Source organism: Danaus plexippus, chromosome 4 (genome assembly GCF_018135715.1).
Source record: "Danaus plexippus chromosome 4, MEX_DaPlex, whole genome shotgun sequence".
NCBI classification, from domain to species: Eukaryota; Metazoa; Arthropoda; class Insecta; order Lepidoptera; family Nymphalidae; genus Danaus; species Danaus plexippus.
This window is the reverse complement of record NC_083538.1, coordinates 3,977,784-3,997,565: the sequence shown is the minus strand read 5'-3', so window position 1 is coordinate 3,997,565 and position 19,782 is coordinate 3,977,784. Positions and strand designations below refer to the sequence as shown.

The window sequence follows — 19,782 nt, the reverse complement described above, 5'->3', positions numbered from 1 at the left end:
ATTAGAAAAAAATAAGATGACATTTGACATGTAAACTTTTAACTTTGACTTTAATTGCACAATCCAATCGTTTTGAGCGTGCAAATCAAGCAAACGGAGATTAACTGTGTATGCTCGCTAATTACAGATTTCACTCATGATTGAAATTGCAAAACACTTCTAACTATATCTATAGCTATAAATATTTATGTGTATAATGCGTGTGTGCACGTATGTTGAATATATATTTTTCTTGCATTTCCCCCTTTTCTTCTTTGACAAAATAGTTTTGTAAACTTGTTTCGATTATTAAAAGTTAGGATAATATATACTCTACATGTGACTTATAAGGAAGAAATGTCGCAGAGGTTTCATTTTATTAAATAAAAACATTCATAAATGCTCAACACACTTTATTCGAACATGAAATTACACTGATATATGAGAATACTAATAAGTATTGAATAATCATCGTTAAAATTGTATGATCAGAAAATTAAATACGAAAAAATTAATAGAATGTAATTTTACTTAATTTACGGCATACAAAAAATAGTACGAACGAAAAGCGACCAATTAAAAAAATATTTCACTTATATTAAAACATAATGAAAGTTTAAAATGGCAACACCTTAAAACACATCAAATACAATCATATGCAGAATATAGGAGTATTAAAGATAAATTCATTACTTTATTGACTAGTATAACTTAATATTGAGAAATAAAGAACACGCGGGGTCCATACGACGATATTAAAATTGTTGAATTTTAAAATCTAAACTAGATTTGATAAAACGATAGCAATACAATAAAATGTGTCAAAAACAAAATTTAAGCCTCATTAAAAAAAAACGTGACGCCGATTGAGAGGCTCGAATGAAAACATTAAACTTTCCTTATTTATTTCTTGTTATAATTAATTAATTTATAAAACGTAGTATTCGACATAAAGCCACATTAATAACGAGACGAAACTCAAAAACAGCATTTGATTTGGAACATGGAAGAATATGATATTATAATTTTTAGAAAGTTATTTAAAAAATATATTTATGTCTTTTTGGGCGTAAAACTACACTAAAGTTTTAATATTAAAGAGAACTCACATTTTTCATATAATCTGTGAGCAAATTACATCAACACACACATACAGTCATACCAATATTATATACTACCTATTTACGGATTTACAAATTGATGGTTGACATTTAATTTTCTAAGCAAACCAATAGATTTTTATGTATTAATCAACTTTAAAACATCGATACACCTTCAAACACTGGCTGTTATATTTATAAAAAATAAAAAAAGATTATAGCAATAATTAGCGGAAGATTGGACATTATAATATGTATAACATATATTTTTTCAATATACATGATATTTCATAACAGGCTGAATAAGATATTTTTTTAGTTCTAAAAGTTAAATTCTATTTCACAAGGTTAGATTGTTAAAGATTAGTACCGACTAGTGAACAACAGACTTTATTGAGCTGGCATAAAAATTAACAATTAGAATCTCGGAACACATTACTTTCTAAAAAATACATACGTCCTTCACGTAACGCGAGCTAAGAATCAAGAATGGAATTCAGGCGAGGTCATTCATAGTTTGGAAACAATGTTAACTAAAGTGAAAGTAGTGTAAAGCTATCAATTAATATATCACCTTTCTATTATTTAAATTCTAACAAATTGCCCTACAAGGAAAACAGTCTAAAATGAAACTAGCGTGTTTTTAATACAAGTAGTTCTTTCTGGGGAATACGGCATGTGGTTCCTTGTAATTGGGGTCCGGTTGATTGCGGTAACGACGGGCGAGCCACACTGCGAAAAGCTGTAAACGTTCAGAAATAAATAAATTATTAACATTTCAATTTTTATTCGCATTATGGAGTCTGCTAGAAAAAAATAACTCCAAAAATCCATAAATATTCTATTTCAAATAAGCTGAAAAAAATTACTGTATGTGACGTTACCAAAAGAGGTGAATGGAAGATATAACATGACATAAACATCAAAATATATGACTACTATTCTCTAGACATGCTTATTACGATATTAACAAGAAAACAATAATAAAAATGCTAAACAAAATTCAATACTACATGCCAATTGCATGCATTTTAGACATATATAAAAAAAAAGCAAAACGTCAAAAATAGTGCGTGCAAAATCAGTAGCGAAGCGTCACGATCTCGTCTTATCTATATGACGCAAAACCGATAAATGTTGACATAAATAAATAAATATGAACTGATATACAATATTTTTAATGAGCTGTGATATGTATAATTTAATTTGATTAGTTACAAATAAAATTTCCTACAATTATTTTGAAAATTATAACTAATGTAATTGTATAATTATAATGATCAAATAAATATCGTGATTGAAATTAAGTACACCAATTAATGTTAGATTGCGAATATATAATAACAATTTACAATATATTGGGTGCTTTATCGTAAAAAACAACATGCAATCATGCAAGCATGCATAGCAATACACCAATCCACCTTATCATTCAGAGAAATGCACTTGGGTTAGCCCGAGGATCCTTCTGATTACGATATCTCACTGTCAACCACACACCCAGAAACTGGAAGGTAATTTGTTAGTCACCGCACCATGTTAGTATTAAATTCGGGTTATAAAATTACAAACTAATACATAGTAATATCCATTAGTACAGATTATTTACAATCATATTGTTATTCATTCAAGAAATACATACTGAAGAAAATATTATTACACAGGTAGTATTATTAGCACGTTTAAGAGAAATCAGAAAGAAATATTTGATCAATAATAGTTTGATATAATTTTTTCTAGAAATTTAATGAACATAATTGATAAGCCATCCCAGTTTGTTTGTTGTATTTATGTTTGTTAAACAAATGTTGTTATGTCAACTTTGAAGTACATGAGATAAGAAAACTCACCTCGGTGAAGCTAAAGAACAGTCCGATACCACCGCACAGCTTGAACGCATAATCAATAGTTTCTTTTAACTTCTCCATACAAGGCTGACATTGGCAGTCATCTCTTATTGTCAGACTGTTACAACACAATTGCTGAAAACAACAACATTAGTTTCAAGTACATAAAAATATTTATACAAGCAAATAATTTTTACAAGGTTTTTAGAGTTGAATTTAAAACATGTAACTTAACAAATTCATGTTGACCAAGGAACAGAATAATGTACTAACATCAGCGAGAACACAGGATGGATGGTCGCTAGTAGTGTTTGGTTTGAAGTCTCGGCTCTGGAAGCCGCAGCACTGGAATCTTTCTTGAACCTGACCTCGGACATCCATATCAACTTGATTCCAACCCTAAACGAAACAAGACTAAGTAGCTATATACAATGAATTATAAAATTGTCCACATTAAAAAAATATAAATCTATAATTAGTTTCAATGTGGAAAAAATATATTTTATATCTTTTCTATTAGTACTTCTTCTCCATTGTCTTCAATGAAATTGAATGAGAAAGAAGGTTATAGAGGTATATGATGGAACAATAGAAAGCCTTTTATAGAGTAAAATCTTTCTTAATGAGGCAACACTTAAAGAGTGAATGTATGGTCGGGATAATAATCAGCACATCCATTGACACACTTTCACATAAAAAGTACTGAATGGATTTAAAATAAAAGTGAAGCAACATCATTTTTGTAGGAGATTGTAATAGAGATTAATAATTACAGAAATACCACATAAAGTTATTAATAAAATGTTGGCAGATAGTAGAAACATTAAATATTTTAAAAGCGAATGAAGCCTATATCATAAATTAAAAAAAAAGAATATATAACTATATCACCTGTTGAGCTAACATCTCTTGCTGGTCTGAGTTGACGGCAAGACAAGCACAGGCAATAGAGAACTGCACCAAGAACAGAAGAAATAGGATCACCATGTACTGTACTATGGAATTAAGGAATTTAATGTAACTTTAAGAAACAGACGCATCACAATATAGTCATAATAATTGAATTACAATATAAAGATACTATAGACATAAACCTGCGTAAATATTCCATTAATACCTTGTTTGCACTCCTTTACGTAGATACCTTATCTAGCAACTAGCAATTTATAGCACAAAGTAATATTTTTATATATAATGTTGTAACAACAGTATAAAACCTTAATGAATTTGCAAACAAATTGGGCAAATAAGATGGTTTTGTCTTAAAATTTGTCAAAGGATACAAAGAAAAGCATAACTTGATGATGTTTCATAGCTCCTGCTAGACCCAACAGAGATATCAATATGAGGAAAACCCCACATGCTAGTATCCCTCCTACAATAGGCAGATTGGTAACCAGTGATGATGCTTGCCCATACACCGCCACTGATATCAGAATTGAAGCCACAGCCTACAATAAATAATTATTAATAATCATCTTTAAAGACGCAATACTTTAAAAACTCCACACAAAACCTCTACTTACCACATAGAGAATGTTGAGGGCGATTAAGGCATTTTTGGAACACGTAAATCCACCACACATCTTACAAAAGAATAACTAAACTAAAAGATATATTCTTGAATTTTAAGGCTCTTTTGTGACAAAGAAAAGGTCAAATTACTTGTATTTAACACTTCTTTTTAGCTCCTACAGACATTGAGTTATAACTATAACATGGAAAAACGCTCAGTGCTTTTACTTTTCTTTCACAATAAACACTTTATGAACAAGCAACACAATGGATCAATTAGACTTTACACAACATTAGAATCTCCGACATACAAGTGTGAACTCAATGATTAAGATTTTACATTGAGATTTTTTATTGACTTCGTGATGACAATGGCAGCTGTCAAATATAATGATGTAGATTAAAAAAGTGTTCACCTGTACCATAAAGGATAAACGACGCTTTCGTAAAAATTGATAAGTATAGATTTATAAGCAGTTAGTCATACTTTATAAAAAAAAATATTCAATTAATAAAATAGACGGTTTAAATCTTTATATTTTGTTATTAAGTATAACATTTCATTCTTCTCTCTTATTTGTTTCATTCCATCTTTGCTTCTTTTATTCCTAATTGGCGCTATTTAAAATTTTTGACATGTAACATTCCTTCCGCCTTCCTTAGTGATCTCTTATATATGTTTAATGAAATAATAACAAATTATCATATAACACTGAAATACTACCATGACACAATATAATATGTAGTTTGATAATGTGATTCATAAATTTCTGGCCTCCACGATCTTTATTTTGATTTTTATGTCGCTGACTGTTTTCATTATACAAATATGTTTAAGTTACTCCTAATAACTTTTTTCATTTTAATAATATAATTAAATAAATTTACAAATTTCAAGTCTAATTAACACAAAATAAAATTAGTACATGTAACAGTAGCCTTTTCAATAGATGTACATATATATTTAGCTTTAGTGTTGACAATTAAAACTAAATTTAATATTTTGTTGTATGTTTATAAAAACAAGGATATTCGGTGTTCGAATATTCGGTAACTATCCGGTATCCGGCCTTCACCATTAGGCCGAATACCGGATAGTAAAATAAAAGGTGGCTCATTGTTTTACGTAAAGCAAACCATACCACAATAGGTTGGTTGGTTGTTTCAAAAGGGGTCTTCATCCGTGCAAAAACGTGCACAGTATATTCTGCCAGCGTTGTGGAAAATGGAGGAGACACGATCCGGTATTAACTTAGGAATGCAATAAAATTTACTAGCTTCGACTGAAGTCACAATTAGGATCTTTGTTAGTAGATCTAAAACGACACAAATTCAATTAAATGCAAAACCACAATAGGTTATGGTCTATTTTTTTTCAATACTCAAAATTGACAAGTGGCAAATTGTGGTGAATGAATACCAAGTTTTACGAATTTGTTTGAAGCAGGCGAAATCAGCCTTTCGCTGTAAACGCCACCGCCAGGTGCTGAAAGATAAATTCTAGCAAAAACTTGACAACTTTGGGTTCTGATTGTAACTTACTAACCACCAAATGTAGAAGTCGTCAGTTCAAGATATCTTTAAGAAAAGATCAATCTCTTTAAGTAAATTTTCAAAACAGCCAAATATCTGGAGTTCCGACTTCGCAGTTTAATATCCAACCAAACCACTATCCATTTCATCTCTATTGAGTATATAAACTATCATTCTATTATTTCCTCCAATAAATAGAAACACAGAGTATGTGATAAAGATAAATATGTATTTCCTTAATTTCACTGTAATTAACTCTGGCTACACTTAATGTTCAAATTTGTTTCCAAACATACAATTATATAGTTTCTTGAATGCCCTCACTGAATTCTTCACTCTCATTTTGACGCGAGTCTTGAAGTTCTTTCAATTTTTCTTCAAAAAACTGTTTCCTATGGACCAGAGCCAAATGTGGCTGGCGAATACCATAATTTTCATTACCAAGCTTAGTATATTTTCTTTCACCTTCCTTCCCCATTAACTCCCTCAATGCCTGGTTTCTTTGGAGTAATTTTTCATAGAATATAACACCACTCTCTATAAAATCCACTCCCAATTCAGTGAGTTTCTTATCAGCTACTGTTTCATAATGGACTTCCGACATGTCTTGACACAAAAAGTAGGTACCTAGTCCAAAGAGACCTAGTAGGGAATACAAAACAACTCTTACATTTGCATGTGCTGCATATAAGTTCAGTCTTCTGTTCAGATATTGGGCCATATTATAAACTAAAAAGATGCTAACAAAAGGAAAAGTTGATTGGAATATTATTTTACTGTTTTGGGCCATTAGTATCTCTCTGCATATTGCAAAATCCTTAACTTTCTCTGGCAAAATTATGGCCTCTCCTAATTTTTTCCCTACTTCTGTTGTTAAATCTAGAGGTTTTCCATTGACCTGAAATATGATATAATTAAATTAAATTTACCATTTATGTTTATTATTTTTGATTCACATAATATGTATGTTTAATCAATTTACCTGCACATCTTGCTTTTCTACATCTTCTAATGATTTATAAGTAAAATTAACAGGAATTCCAATGAGGACACCATATTTAGAGCTTGTGCTACCTAAAATTATAATATTTTGAAGTGTGAAGTTATATTTATATGCTATTTATTATATCAAAATATAATTGTTCTTTTGTAAATTAAAACTCACCAGCATGGAAAAGGTCATAGCCAAAGACACTGAAAGGCTTTATTAACTTTCTGTGTGTGTCAGACAAATTTAAGAGATCCATACATTTTACACATTTTTGAGAAAGTTCCTTTGGAAGCTCCACGGGTTGACTATTCCTGCAAAGAAAAGGAAAATCTTCATCAACATTTAATAAATGTTTAACATAGTTCAAAATAAAAAAATAATAAATACTGGTAATAAGCCACCATATCTTGGTATTTTTCTAGTAGAAAAGTATGTGGAGAAAATTTCGCGGCTGTCATTGCGAGGCCGGTACCCGTCATGAAAGCGAAAGAAAATCGTCGCCCTTGATCGGTTAGAAACCAACTAATAGGTTTTCTCGTGGCCATGATATTATTTAAATAAATAGGACTGATTTATTCTATAATTCAAACCAATTTTACACTTCTGCGAAGTGATCAGTTATTGCGATACTGAACTGACATTAGACAATTGAGTTTGACAACTAACATGACATTTGATACATGAAATGTTCATGCTTCGAGAGATGAAGCAAATTAATTTAATGACCAATATTTGGATATCTGTTTTTAGAATAAATTATTTAATTAAAATAAATTTATAAGTTAAAAATATCATCTTCGTATCTAATTGCACGACTAAGTATACAAATATTTGATACTTTGATAATATGTGATAAACGTAACTAACTAACAGAATTATTTCCTTGTAACTTAGTTGTTGAACCAAAAAAAAAAATAGTTGTTGACTTTTTGTAGACAAATGTCAAGAAAATTGTGATTATCGTAAACAAACAATCGCACCGGTTGTGATTTCAATGTTAAAAACATATAGTTAATATTATTGAAATTGTTAAAGAAAACAGTATCAAAATGGCAGAAATCTTAAACGAGATAAATAAGTTATGTTTAGATAATTTAAGTACGGATTGGGTGGAATCAGTTTACCATTCCGAATTTTTAGAATTCGGGGACCTTCCGGAGGAATATGAAAGCGTACTTGAAAGTTTAGATATTAAAACAATTTTTCAAGATACAATGAAAGCATGTGATTCTTGGCTAGACCCTAATCTGAATGATGGAGAGGAAAGATCTTGGTCAGCTATTTCACACCAAATAAAGCACCAAAGCTTACTGTCGCTTTTAGCTTACTTCATCGATAATGGATCCAAAAATGTGCTAACTAAGGAGCATAGAAATAACGCAATCCTTGCAGCCCGAGTTTATTACAAGTTGCTGCTTATACCAGGATATAAAGTATACCATATATATCATTCCCAACTATTTGCACATTCACTCGTTTGTCTCAGCTTCCCAAAAACAATGTGTGAAAATGAAGATAACTACTTTAATGTCAGAGAACTCAGTTGTGAAGTTAATTATCTGATAAAGAAATTAGGAAAATTTGTAACAGATTTAAAAACAATTATTGAGACATTGCAATTAAAACCGAGTGATATGAATTTTGAAGATATTATGAGCAATTTGGTTGATATCACTGGCGGAGCAATTGTTAATAAACTGAATATTGGTGAGATTTAATCAACACTTCATAATTATTTGTATATTTAAGTTTCTCTAAAAAAAAAATAACTTTTATGCAAAACACTCATTTAAAACTTTTGCTTTCCATTTTCAGAACATATAGATATTTTCTAATTTAAATCACAAAAGCCACATTATAAAACAATAATTTTCTAACATGAATGTGTAGAGCTGTTCTCAAACTCATTAAAAACTATTTTCCTGCAGATAAAATAGAATTGGCAAATGTATCCAGGGTAATATATGAAATGATAGACATCCTCATCTGCGGCTCAAATCAAACTCCGAACCCACTATCAATCCAAGTGCTTTTCAAATGTCTTTTACCAAAACTTATCTCCGCATCTGTTGATAGCCGTAGTGTACATGTAAGTATATTTTCTCATCAATTTTTTCTATTCCTTAATATTTGTGTATATGTATTAATAGTCAATATATATACATATATATTTTTCATTTTTAGAATGTAGTCCGAGCGTCCTATGTTACATATTCAGGGTTGCTGCTTACGAAATATGGTAAAGCCGCTTTAAATGGATATGCAATACTTTTACAGCATTTGTGCTATACACTTGACGGTCTGGTGAGTGGTAATTTGATAATAAAGAATTGGGAAATGGCACTGCATTCTTTGACATGATCTGATTTATAACTTAAGTGAATCGATGTTTATTATCCTGGTGAAGATTGTACTGCAACCTTGGGTGAACCAAAGCACTGATGATCTTAGGGGTAACTTTTTGTCTGATACTCAATACCATTTCGGATGTGCCAGTTTTGACTATTTTGACTATTGATTGCAGAGTATAATTGTAAATTAAAACTTATTAATTAGTACATTTAGAGCTTTTTGAAGAAGTAATAGTACTCTTGAATACTTTAATCTTTCTTTGTGACTAATATTTATAAAAATAATGTATATGCTTGATCTATTTAGACAAAATATATACTTGGAACGTAATTATAAGATTGTTTGTGAATTTTCTTGAAGATATTTTTCATTTTAGGAGCGCGCGGAAGTCCGCACAGCTCGTGTGTCACTTGTTGTGGGCTTGATGAGCTTGTTACCAACAAAATCATACAAGAAAATGGTCACATGGTTGTTGAAATTATCTAGCACATCAAAAATATCACATCGACAAGTGGCTTTGGTATGGATACACATATGAAATTAATTAAATAAAATACCATTTTTTTTTATTACAATACTGGTTTTTATCATGTAAATGTTAAGCGCAAAACACAAGAATTGTCTTTCAGTTTAATTAATACATTTATTTTGTAGGAAATACTATCCAAGCTTCTAAGTAATGATCCCGAACCGTCAAATGAAAATCCAGAATCAATGTCTGGTAATACAGATCAAGCGGGTGAGTCACTCACGCTAACTTATCTTAACATCTGTTAATAAATGCATGAGATAATATTTTTATAGGAAACACAAACGAGCCCTCCACAGCAAGTGAAAATGAAATGCCAGCGCAAGCCAATGACACGGAGACTATTGGAGAAAATACTGAGGAACAATTACCTACAAATGACGATGTAATCTTTTTTCCTAATAATATTATAAATATGAATGTATGGGATGTCTGTTAGCGTAACACCTAAAAACTACTGAGTTGGTTTTCATGAAATTCAATACAACAATATAATCTATATACAATATATATATTAATCGTGTATACTATATTGTCTGAAGTCACGGGGTACAAAATAAAGATGGCGCTGCAAGTCGGTTACCATAACTATTTCTTTTTAAATTTAAATTTATATTATCGGCATAACGATATAATTATACATATACATTACGGCAAGTTTCTTGCTGTAATGTATGGAAGGAAAAAAATTGACTTTTCTTAATTAAAATAAATATATATTTGGTTTGGTTTTCCGAGTTAAGACGTATTCACTGACATTATACACAAGTCCAGCGAGTGGCTTCTAGTACCTAGTATGAAATATTAAATATACATATATACATATATACATTTTTGTCAGGACAAGGTCACAGATGTAGACGTTCCCGATCCGGTGGTCTAAACCATTATGACGGCTGTGTAATGTATGGGTAAATTTTACTTGCAGGACGAAATTACAGATGAAGAAGTATCGAATCTCCTGATGCAACGTTCCCACGTGATTTCCCACTCCGACGTCCTGCGAGCTGTGTACGAGCGCGTCCACGACACCTCCAGCACCATAAGGACCCGCGCCCTCGTCATACTCACAGACTGCTTGCACTCGGAACTACCAGCGATACGGGAGGCTGTGCAGGTCATTGACTACCACTTGTATAAACACAGGATATAGTCACTATACTTGCAATTTATGGAAATATCTGGCAGAATATATAAGCGCGATGGACAGACAAAAAAATTTGATCGCCAATAACTAAGCTTACTGGTATATTTTATTTGTAAAATTTACATTATATAAAACCGGATTCCTTACATAAAAATTGGTCGTAACTAAAAATCAGTCTAGACCCCAGCACAGACGTAGATAGCCAGCCTTTAGGTGTTTGATAGGATACACTGCGGAGTGTCTGCGTGGGAATTGAATAATATAATTCTCTATCCTTTTAATAATATCTGACGAACTTATATGCTTTTGATAAGTCCCTACTTTTGATATAGTCCATACTTTTGATATAGTCCATACTTTTGATATAGTCCATCTTTTGACGTCCATCCATTGCGATAGGCCTACTTGTGTGCGGTAGAAACGACACATTTCCTCGTGAGCACAATAGACGAAAAAATAAATAACTTGCATCTGTGTTTCCCCACTTACTCAGAAGTCTTGAATTCAAGCATAGCCTTCACTAAGACAAGGATCTATTTCTATTCACCAAAGAAATGGTCAGACAATGGCATTTCTAATTTAAAAAATAAGCAGTACATATAATTGTGGGCTACATTCTTGACAGATTATAAATAGTTTATATCACGTGATGTAACGGCCAACAGGAACTGAGCGGGGAGGGCGAGGTGTCTCGGCTGGCGGCGGTGGGCGCGCGGTGTGTGTGTGACGAGCGAGCCATAGTCCGCAAGGCGGCCGTCGGTCTAATACACAGACTGATAGCGAACTCGGGCGACGGACGGACACTCACCAAAGAATATGCGGTTAGCAGTTTATATATTATATCTCCTGAGTGCGACTTGATCTATGGAACTGTTGATTTGTTACGTGCTGCTATATTGTTTCATGAATGAATGTATGAAATTTTTAACTATAAAGTTATTTAGATGTCGGAAATGTATGATTAATTTCTGTGGTTTCTGTGTTTGTTATGTTTGATGTGTGTGAGTGTGTGTTGTGTGTTCGTGTGTGCGTGTGTGCGTGTGTTCGTGTGTGCTGTATGTACAGTAATACGAAGACAAAACACAACTTGACAGGATGAATGACCACTAAAGTAATTTACAATCTCAAGATGTTGGTGGGTTTATGCCGCGATGCCAGTATTGTGGTGAGGTCATCCGCTATAGCAGCCCTGGGCGAGATGGTGGGTAAGGCTCCGAGCGAGGCCTCGCTGGACGCCTTCCTCACCGGTCCCATGCACCAGCTGTCCGACCCTGAAACTAAGGTTTATTCTAACATTTTACTAATTATATAATTAACAATACAATAATAAACTTTACAGGTGTGTATATAAAATAACACGAGACGTGAGTGTATGAAGTGTGATTTTTAAAATAAAAATTAATTTGTAGATACAAGAGCAAGTGGTGACGCTGATCCAACAGCTGTTGATGGCGCGCTTCAAGAAGTATGACGCGAGCTCGGACGAGGACCCGCTGCCCTGGCTGTTCCTGGGCGGCGTCACCAGACACAACCTCCGGAGACACCTTCAAAAGGCTTGCACTCTGTTGGTTAAATCCTCAAATTATATTAAGTGAGTTATTTCCTGTTGGATGTCGGCGTATTTAGATAATATTTTAATTATAATTATTCTTAAAAATGTTCTCATTTCGTCTGCCCGTGACACGGGTGCCGCGAAGTAACCGAAACGTCGGCAGTATGTAGTTTAAAATAATAAAATAACTCAAATTAATCCGAAAATATTAGTTTTATTTAAGTGAACACTCGCGAAAGTCATAGACCTCTTTACATATCTTATAACTTTTGTAGTTATCTTTCACAAACATTTGAATAGAATTAAAATTTATTTACATATACGAAATAACGACACAAACAGGACTTGAATCTTAAACCTGTGAAGTGCCACTGTCCAACCTCTTTGCCAACTGAGCTATCGCGTCATAATAATAATAGCCTATATATATATAAAATAACAAGATATATATTGTTGTTTTCAGTCATCGTATAGTCGATATATTAAGCACGCACCTGAACGTCAAGGACGAGGAGCGGGACCTGCAGTGCCTGGTGTTGCTAACGAGCGTCGCGCGCCACGTGGTCTACTCGGACGTCGGATTCCTGCTCGAATATTATTACCATCTAACCGAGAAAGACGTGAGTTACACGACACTTACAGACTGTTGAATAGCTCCGAAGATTATATAATGTTATATATATATATATATATGATAAGGGTTACGACACGCGACTGCTTTTGTTACTGCTGGAACTGCTGGCCGCCTGGTCGCGCTGTCTGAAGGAGGATGACCGGAAAACGCTCAGGGAACACCTGGTGACTAGACTAGCGGCCGCTAGCGATGATGGTGATACGATTATTTTATAAGAATATTTTCTTTTTTAATAACTTACAAGGTATAACTTGACCGTTGTTGTTCTGTAAAGGTTGTAGAACAGCGTGCGCGTCTCTGGCAGCCCAATTAGATCCAGAGAATCTTCTATGGGCGACCGAACTTATGCAAATAGGTAAAATAATATCATCTAAACAGTTGCCATTTATGTTACATTACCTATACAGGATTCCAGTAGAAAATATATAATGAAAAATTAATATAGTATAAAATTTTTATGAAAGTATAGGAATACTGTGTATAGTAATTCGCAGAGGAAATAAAAAAATATATAATTTGGAAATGAACTGAACCTTTAATGAGCACGTGCGATACAATCAGAACATTTGAACAGAGAAAGATTTTTCCGTTAGTATCATAGACAAGAGAGACACCTAGCGGCATACATAGTTTATGGTCTGCGTTCCATTTCAACCGAAACTTTTATGTCAATATTGCTTTATTCGGAAGTGGCACTACAGGAAACAAGTACTAATTGGTTGTTTCCTTACTTCCCGCGTGTAGCGGAGCGGCGCGCTGTGGCCGGGAATGACGTGCGCGAGTGGCTGAGGGCCGCGGACGTGTCCCTGGTGGCGCCCGCCCCACCTTCGCCCAGGCTACTGCGACTGTTCCTCACCGCCCTCACAGACCCGCCCCCGGGTAAATAACATGATATAAAGATTTAAGACTTTTGATCTACAATCCGTAACATAATAATCATTTTTATCTACCCTCTGAAATAAAGGCGTAGATTTAATTTAAAAAAATCTATGGATTAAAAAAAATCCTTTTGTTTTATTTATAATTCTCAAGCGTTGTAAATGATATGATTTCTAAAGTAATGCCACGTTAATCTCCTAAATAGAATGGGGGCCGGTGCAGTTGGGGTTGTGCGCGGCGGGAGCTGGTCGTTTATGTCTCAGGTCACGTGAAGCAGCTTCAGCGCTCGCTCCGGCGCTGGCAGCGCTGTTACGGGACGATAACGAAGCGGCTTCTATAAACGCACTACTCGCTCTTACAGATATCTGTACACGGTACACAGTTACTATTTTAGATGATACTATATGTATATGTATAAACTAAAAACGCGAGATTCGTTCAGACCTGCGCCTGCGCATGTACTGCTGTGAGTATTTGTAAAATGTTCCAGCAGCGGTCTCTGCTGTAACCATTTCGCTTAATCTTTTTTTTTATAGTTGATTTAATATGCTTTTGAAATTAACACATAGATGTAAGTGTAACATTGATTGTTGAATACAAGTTTTCTTCTAAACTGTACTTATGTATGATTGATTAAAGATTAAGTATTTCTTTATAATACTAATGTTGTTTATACATGACATGTTTAGATACTCTTGTATAGTGGAGTCCCTGTTGGAGAGTGTGTGTGGATGTCTGTCGTCCAAGGCGGCGCCCCCTCTTAGACGCGCGGCCGCACGCTCGCTGACTAGATTATTCCTGGCGGGCTATTTAAGATTACGGACACCCTTGTATTACCGGTAATTTTACAATAAGAGAAAATTTTTCTATATAAATGATATATAGATTTTATTTTGCTTTTCGTTGAGCACAATTGTAGGTCTTTCACGAGAGGACTATTTAAATTAAAAAGTTTTTTTTTTTTTGGAAACGATAATAGTAAAAACTCCTTGCATAGTTTTTACCTATATCACCAATATTTTACGTAAACTGTTCATTTAGCTGATTCTTAACAAAAAATGCTGTATAGCACAATTCTGTGAATATAGGAATCCTTTATTCCGTGTAGTTACTGCGCCTTGTTGGCGGACGAGGACCACGACGTGCGCGAGCCCGCGGAGTACTACGTGTCTTGCTGCCTCACAGTGGACGCTATCTACCACCACTTCGTTGACTGTGTGCTTCATTACAACAGAGAAGATACAGGTTGCTTATATATGTATTTGTATCATTAGAATATACATAGCGCCTATTCCGGTTACATCTCCGCTATAGCCATGTTTTTCTAGATATTCCTGGGCCATTTATATTTTAGGTTACAAGAAGTGGGACGTCTTTTAGTTGGTCGGTTTTTCTGCATGACAATTTAAGTTAATATAATAGTACTAAGTGACTGTTCGTACTAAGCCTTATCTTCAAATCAGTTTCTTCAGATAGAGTGATCTTGACGATACTTTAAATTTGTTTTTTTTTTTGTATTAAAAGTAAATTAAATAATCGTTTAATTAAATTACGTCACATTTGATTTATATTTAACTTATTACTTTATCAAAATGTACATTTCAAGTAAACTGAACTTATTTTTTCTCACAACCAATCGTCTGTAATAAAAATAATGGGTCCTAATAATTTCGCGAATATTTATTGAAATAAAAGTAATAATTTTCGGATTTACTACGCGTTTATAATAATTTTGAACTACAAGCATGACCGTGGTCACGGTTGCTGCGAAGTAACCGGAACGTGGAGAGTATTTAGTTATATTGACTATTACACTAGTATACTCAATGTATGTCGCCTTTCCAGAGACTATATCATTCGACGCCCGTCAGTTGATCTACGACGTGATGCTGCAGCGGATGTCCTTAGTCCAGAAGCTGAATATCCAGTGTCGCCTGGCCCGAGAGGTGCTGGAACACGCGGCGGACGTGTGTGACGACTGGCAGCCGGGAGGAGCCGACGAGCTGCCGCCCGCGCTCAACGCAACACTACTCGACACCATCACACTACTGTGCGGACCACGGATGAAGCTACCCAGTCAGTACTAACACTACCGACATCGCAGCAAACACGATAAATACGAAAGTACATTAAGCAAATTATCTATTCAGCTGGCAACACCGAGTTTTAAAATTGGAACTTAGTACTGTATTGGAAATTGGTCTAGGAGACAAGAACCACAAAATAATTTGAAATTATTTGTTATTCCTTAGAGTTATAGTAAATATAATTTTTACATGTTGTCCTCATGTGAAACAAGTATATCTAAAACACTCACTCGGAGTGTCAATTCTTTTGTAGCTCATTTTACGTAACGAGGAATTAATCTCAGGAATTTCTATAATTCAAATGATGTCTTTATAATACTAAAATAAATTACTAGCATTACCGAAGCTTGTTTGTAACAGCTTAATTTAGTTTACGATACATTCTTTTATTATTCAGAAAAACCAGAGAAGGCTGGCGAGAATGACTTGGACGATCTCCAGGAGCGTGTGACGACGAATATAGTGTCCCATGTAAGTTAACAAAATTTTTTTGATAATATTAAAATAATATCAAAAATAGGAATCTTAGCTATATTTAAAAGTCTCCCATAAGAGTTACATTTCTTCCTCTTTCACAAACTTAATAATCTTTTTATCTTTTTTTAATTAACACAAGATTTTAACGGAGAGAGAGCAGGTATCTTTATATATAATCCTTAACCGATACTATACTTAGATTAATTTTTCAATTTTATACTATTTATAGGTCATTAATTAACAGCATGTTAATATTAAAACCTATCTGTTGTAATATATGATTATAATAATAATATTTAGATATTTTTATAAAATTTATAGTAATGAAATTTAAAATAAATGTACATTAAATAATTTAAATAGAACTATATATCATTTTGAACAAAATTAATCACTTTGTTTGATTGATTGATTCACTGTGTGTGAGCAGAGGCCTTTGCTCAACAGTGGGCATCAATAGGCTGATGATGATGATGAATCACTGTGTCAAAAATATTAATAGATACCAAGATATACTTCACTAATATAATTCTAATAATTCCTAATATATAGTCCTATTTATATTATATTTAATATATATATCAATAACGTAGACGCTAAAATTACGCTTAGTTAACGCTTCCGTACGTATATTATATATATATAACTGAGTTGTATATAGGGTTTTCCATTAAGGGCGCTTGATCTTTGAAATGCAAAAAAAAATACATGTAGGAAAGATATTTGCGAATTTTTTTTTTATTTGGAAGGTCTATCGACCCCATTATGTATGGAATATGACATCATTCAAATGACCGCCACGGCTTCGGTTGGTGGCGCGCACACGAAAGGTCCAATTTTCGATGACTCTGGCGCACAAATCGGGCTGTATTTGATCGATGGCGTGGCGTATGTTGACTTTGAGGGCATCGGTGGTTTGCGGCTTGTTGGCATAGACCTGCGACTTAAGAAAGCCCCACAAGAAAAAGTCCAGCGGGGTCAAATCGCACGATCTCGGTGGCCAGTTCACGTCGCCTCCGCGCGAGATGACCATGTCCAGAAATTGCTCGTGCAGAACTTCCATCGTAGCGTGTGCTGTGTGGCACGTAGCGCCGTCCTGTTGAAACCACATGTTGTCCAGATCCATATTCTCGATTTCAGGCCAAAAGAAGTTGGTTATCATCGACCGGTATCGCTCACCATTGACGGTGACGGCCACACCATTATCGTTTTCGAAAAAATACGGACCAATCACGCCTCCGGCCCAAAATCCGCACCAAACAGTCACTTTCTGCGGGTGCATTGCCACTTGGTGAACCTCGTGTGGATTGGTCTCGTCCCAAATACGGCAATTTTGCTTGTTGACATAGCCATTCCAAAAATGCGCCTCGTCGCTGAAGATGATTTTTTTGCCAAAATCGGCGTCAACTTCCAACTGCTCTAATGCCCAGTCAGCGAACACACGGCGCTGTCTATGGTCATTAACCTTGAGCTCTTGGGTCAGCTGGATCTTGTACGGGTGCAGGCTCAAGTCACAACGCAAAATTCGCCAAGTTGTCGTCTGCGAAAGGCCGAGTTCCTGTGCGCGACGCGGAATTGACTGCCGCGGGTTTTCGAGGACACTGTCGCGCACAGCGGCGATATTCTCGGCAGATCTCGCGTTACGTTGACGCACGGGAACCGGCTGATTGTTAACTGACCCGGTTGACTCGAATTTGTCCACCAATCGACGGATAGTCGACTCGGCAGGACGATCATCGCGACCGTAAAACGGGCGAAGTGCGCGGAACGTTGCTCGAACTGAAGACGCATTTTCATAAAACAATTTTATGATTTGCACGTGCTGCTCGACACTGTAACCTGCCATGGTGGTTTGGGAGGACGGAATGAATATAACACACTGCATTTGACAGCTGTCACTCAAACAACATGGCCGCAATCAGCTGTCAAAGTTCAAGCGTCCCTATTGGAAAACCCCATATTAAATTTGGCTTTATTGATGTTTATAATATATATTAATTACATATATAGATGTGTAGATTAGACGATTAGTATAGTGACACGGACAGAACATGAGACTAAGAGAGTTTCAAATATGTTTAGAAAATGAAGCGCACGGTAGCGGAGGTGTTAGTACCGGCCGTACTGAGACTGTACAGCCACCTGAGGCCGCGCGGTGGTCAGCTGGCCGCCTACCTCGTGAGGATCGCCACTGACCTGCTCAATGACTACAGGCTTGAGGTAATAATAGTAAACAAAAAGGTTACATATTTATTCTACACAAAAAGAAAGTTTTTTTTTTGTATTCTAAATTTAAAATTAGGATTTAATATATGACTAAAAAGTACAAATGTGTTCTTATTATAAAATAAAATGGAGATAAATTACAGATGACAGCACTAAAATATAATGAAAAATGATTGTAAAAAATACCATTGAGATAAACGATTTTCAATAATTTGGTTTAAAATTTTGAGGAATATTGGCAACACTTGTACAAAAGACCACTATGGTGGCCAAATGGGTATAATTGAACTGTTTGTTTTGGTACATTAGAATATAAGGACAGAGTTATTTTATATAAATATTTTTTTCTTCAGATTGAAGAATTGATAGTGAACGACGAGGAGTTGATCCGTCGCGTGCAGCAGTTCCAGGAGACCATCGGTCTGGAACCCATCGGGAACGAGAGGAACCTGGTCACCACATCCGCCCCTCCAGACCCGGACACGCCGCGAGCCAGGAAGCGGCCTCACAGACAACAGACAAATTCGCACAGGAAGAGAGCGCTCAGGATATAGTTACAAAGCATATCTTGATTTATGAACGGAGAATTAAAATCTGTTAATGACTGAGAATGTTAAATATATATATATTGTTCTGTTATGGTTTTTAAGGCATTTAGAATGTCCTTTTATTATTTTTCTTTTTAATAACATTATTTTGTCATTCTAAAACTATCAATACAATACTCCACAACCTATAAGACATTGGTGTCACAGTAACATAGACTTTGTAGTATTATCTCATATTTAAAAATAAATATATGGCTCTTACATTTCTGGTAACATTTTGGCAAAACAATATAAAATATTAAAGAGAAAAAAACAGACAATTTGTTTTAATTTTACTCCATTTAGGACATTTTAGTAGGCCAGATAGAGTTCAAAAGAAATAAAAC

The 19,782-nt window shown here is 34.4% G+C and overlaps 3 protein-coding genes across 5 annotated transcripts; 1 reads left to right on the top strand and 2 right to left on the bottom strand.

Annotated features, from left to right (window-relative positions):
• Positions 1–377: 377 nt before the first annotated feature.
• LOC116768484 (tetraspanin-13) lies at positions 378–4,841 on the bottom strand. Of its 2 annotated transcripts, XM_061525492.1 has the most exons (7): positions 4,453–4,841; positions 4,210–4,377; positions 3,818–3,916; positions 3,200–3,325; positions 2,930–3,061; positions 2,504–2,586; positions 378–1,821 (listed from the first exon to the last, which is right to left on the bottom strand). In XM_061525492.1, the coding sequence occupies exons 1-6, from the start codon at positions 4,510–4,512 to the stop codon at positions 2,512–2,514; spliced, it is 660 nt and encodes a 219-aa protein (XP_061381476.1). In that variant the 5' UTR covers positions 4,513–4,841; the 3' UTR covers positions 378–1,821; positions 2,504–2,511. The 2 variants fall into 2 exon arrangements, with proteins under 2 accessions (XP_061381476.1, XP_061381471.1); XM_061525487.1 differs by lacking the exon at positions 2,504–2,586 and having other exon boundaries at positions 4,453–4,824.
• Positions 4,842–6,182: 1,341 nt separating this feature from the next.
• Positions 6,183–7,622, bottom strand: LOC116768713 (transmembrane protein 177). Its single transcript, XM_032659509.2, has 4 exons — positions 7,353–7,622; positions 7,140–7,276; positions 6,957–7,048; positions 6,183–6,872 (listed from the first exon to the last, which is right to left on the bottom strand). Exons 1-4 carry the CDS (start codon positions 7,508–7,510, stop codon positions 6,273–6,275), a joined length of 987 nt encoding a protein of 328 aa, XP_032515400.2. The 5' UTR covers positions 7,511–7,622; the 3' UTR covers positions 6,183–6,272.
• Positions 7,623–7,900: 278 nt separating this feature from the next.
• On the top strand, positions 7,901–19,716 carry LOC116768384 (condensin-2 complex subunit D3-like). Of its 2 annotated transcripts, XM_061526368.1 has the most exons (22): positions 7,901–8,672; positions 8,894–9,054; positions 9,150–9,269; positions 9,694–9,837; positions 9,972–10,056; positions 10,122–10,231; positions 10,775–10,963; positions 11,659–11,814; positions 12,123–12,275; positions 12,403–12,584; positions 13,009–13,165; positions 13,245–13,374; positions 13,454–13,534; positions 13,924–14,058; positions 14,264–14,432; positions 14,748–14,897; positions 15,167–15,303; positions 15,904–16,134; positions 16,543–16,616; positions 16,762–16,782; positions 18,705–18,842; positions 19,202–19,716. In XM_061526368.1, the coding sequence occupies exons 1-22, from the start codon at positions 8,015–8,017 to the stop codon at positions 19,400–19,402; spliced, it is 3,582 nt and encodes a 1,193-aa protein (XP_061382352.1). In that variant the 5' UTR covers positions 7,901–8,014; the 3' UTR covers positions 19,403–19,716. The 2 variants fall into 2 exon arrangements, with proteins under 2 accessions (XP_061382352.1, XP_061382360.1); XM_061526376.1 differs by lacking the exon at positions 16,762–16,782.
• The last annotated feature ends 66 nt before the right edge of the window (positions 19,717–19,782 follow it).

Coding starts and splice junctions, on each gene's coding strand:
- LOC116768713 (XM_032659509.2), bottom strand. CDS start 7,510: ATGGCCACGAGAAAACCTATTAGTTGGTTTCTAACCGATCAAGGGCGA. Junction 7,277..7,352: donor GATATGGTGGCTTATTACCA/GTATTTATTATT, acceptor TTTTCTTTGCAG/GAATAGTCAACCCGTGGAGC. Junction 6,873..6,956: donor TAGAAAAGCAAGATGTGCAG/GTAAATTGATTA, acceptor ATCATATTTCAG/GTCAATGGAAAACCTCTAGA.
- LOC116768384 (XM_061526368.1), top strand. CDS start 8,015: ATGGCAGAAATCTTAAACGAGATAAATAAGTTATGTTTAGATAATTTA. Junction 10,964..11,658: donor CGATACGGGAGGCTGTGCAG/GTCATTGACTAC, acceptor AACGGCCAACAG/GAACTGAGCGGGGAGGGCGA. Junction 15,304..15,903: donor TTACAACAGAGAAGATACAG/GTTGCTTATATA, acceptor TCGCCTTTCCAG/AGACTATATCATTCGACGCC.
- LOC116768484 (XM_061525487.1), bottom strand. CDS start 4,512: ATGTGTGGTGGATTTACGTGTTCCAAAAATGCCTTAATCGCCCTCAAC. Junction 4,378..4,452: donor CCCTCAACATTCTCTATGTG/GTAAGTAGAGGT, acceptor TATTTATTGTAG/GCTGTGGCTTCAATTCTGAT. Junction 3,062..3,199: donor CATCCTGTGTTCTCGCTGAT/GTTAGTACATTA, acceptor TGTTGTTTTCAG/CAATTGTGTTGTAACAGTCT.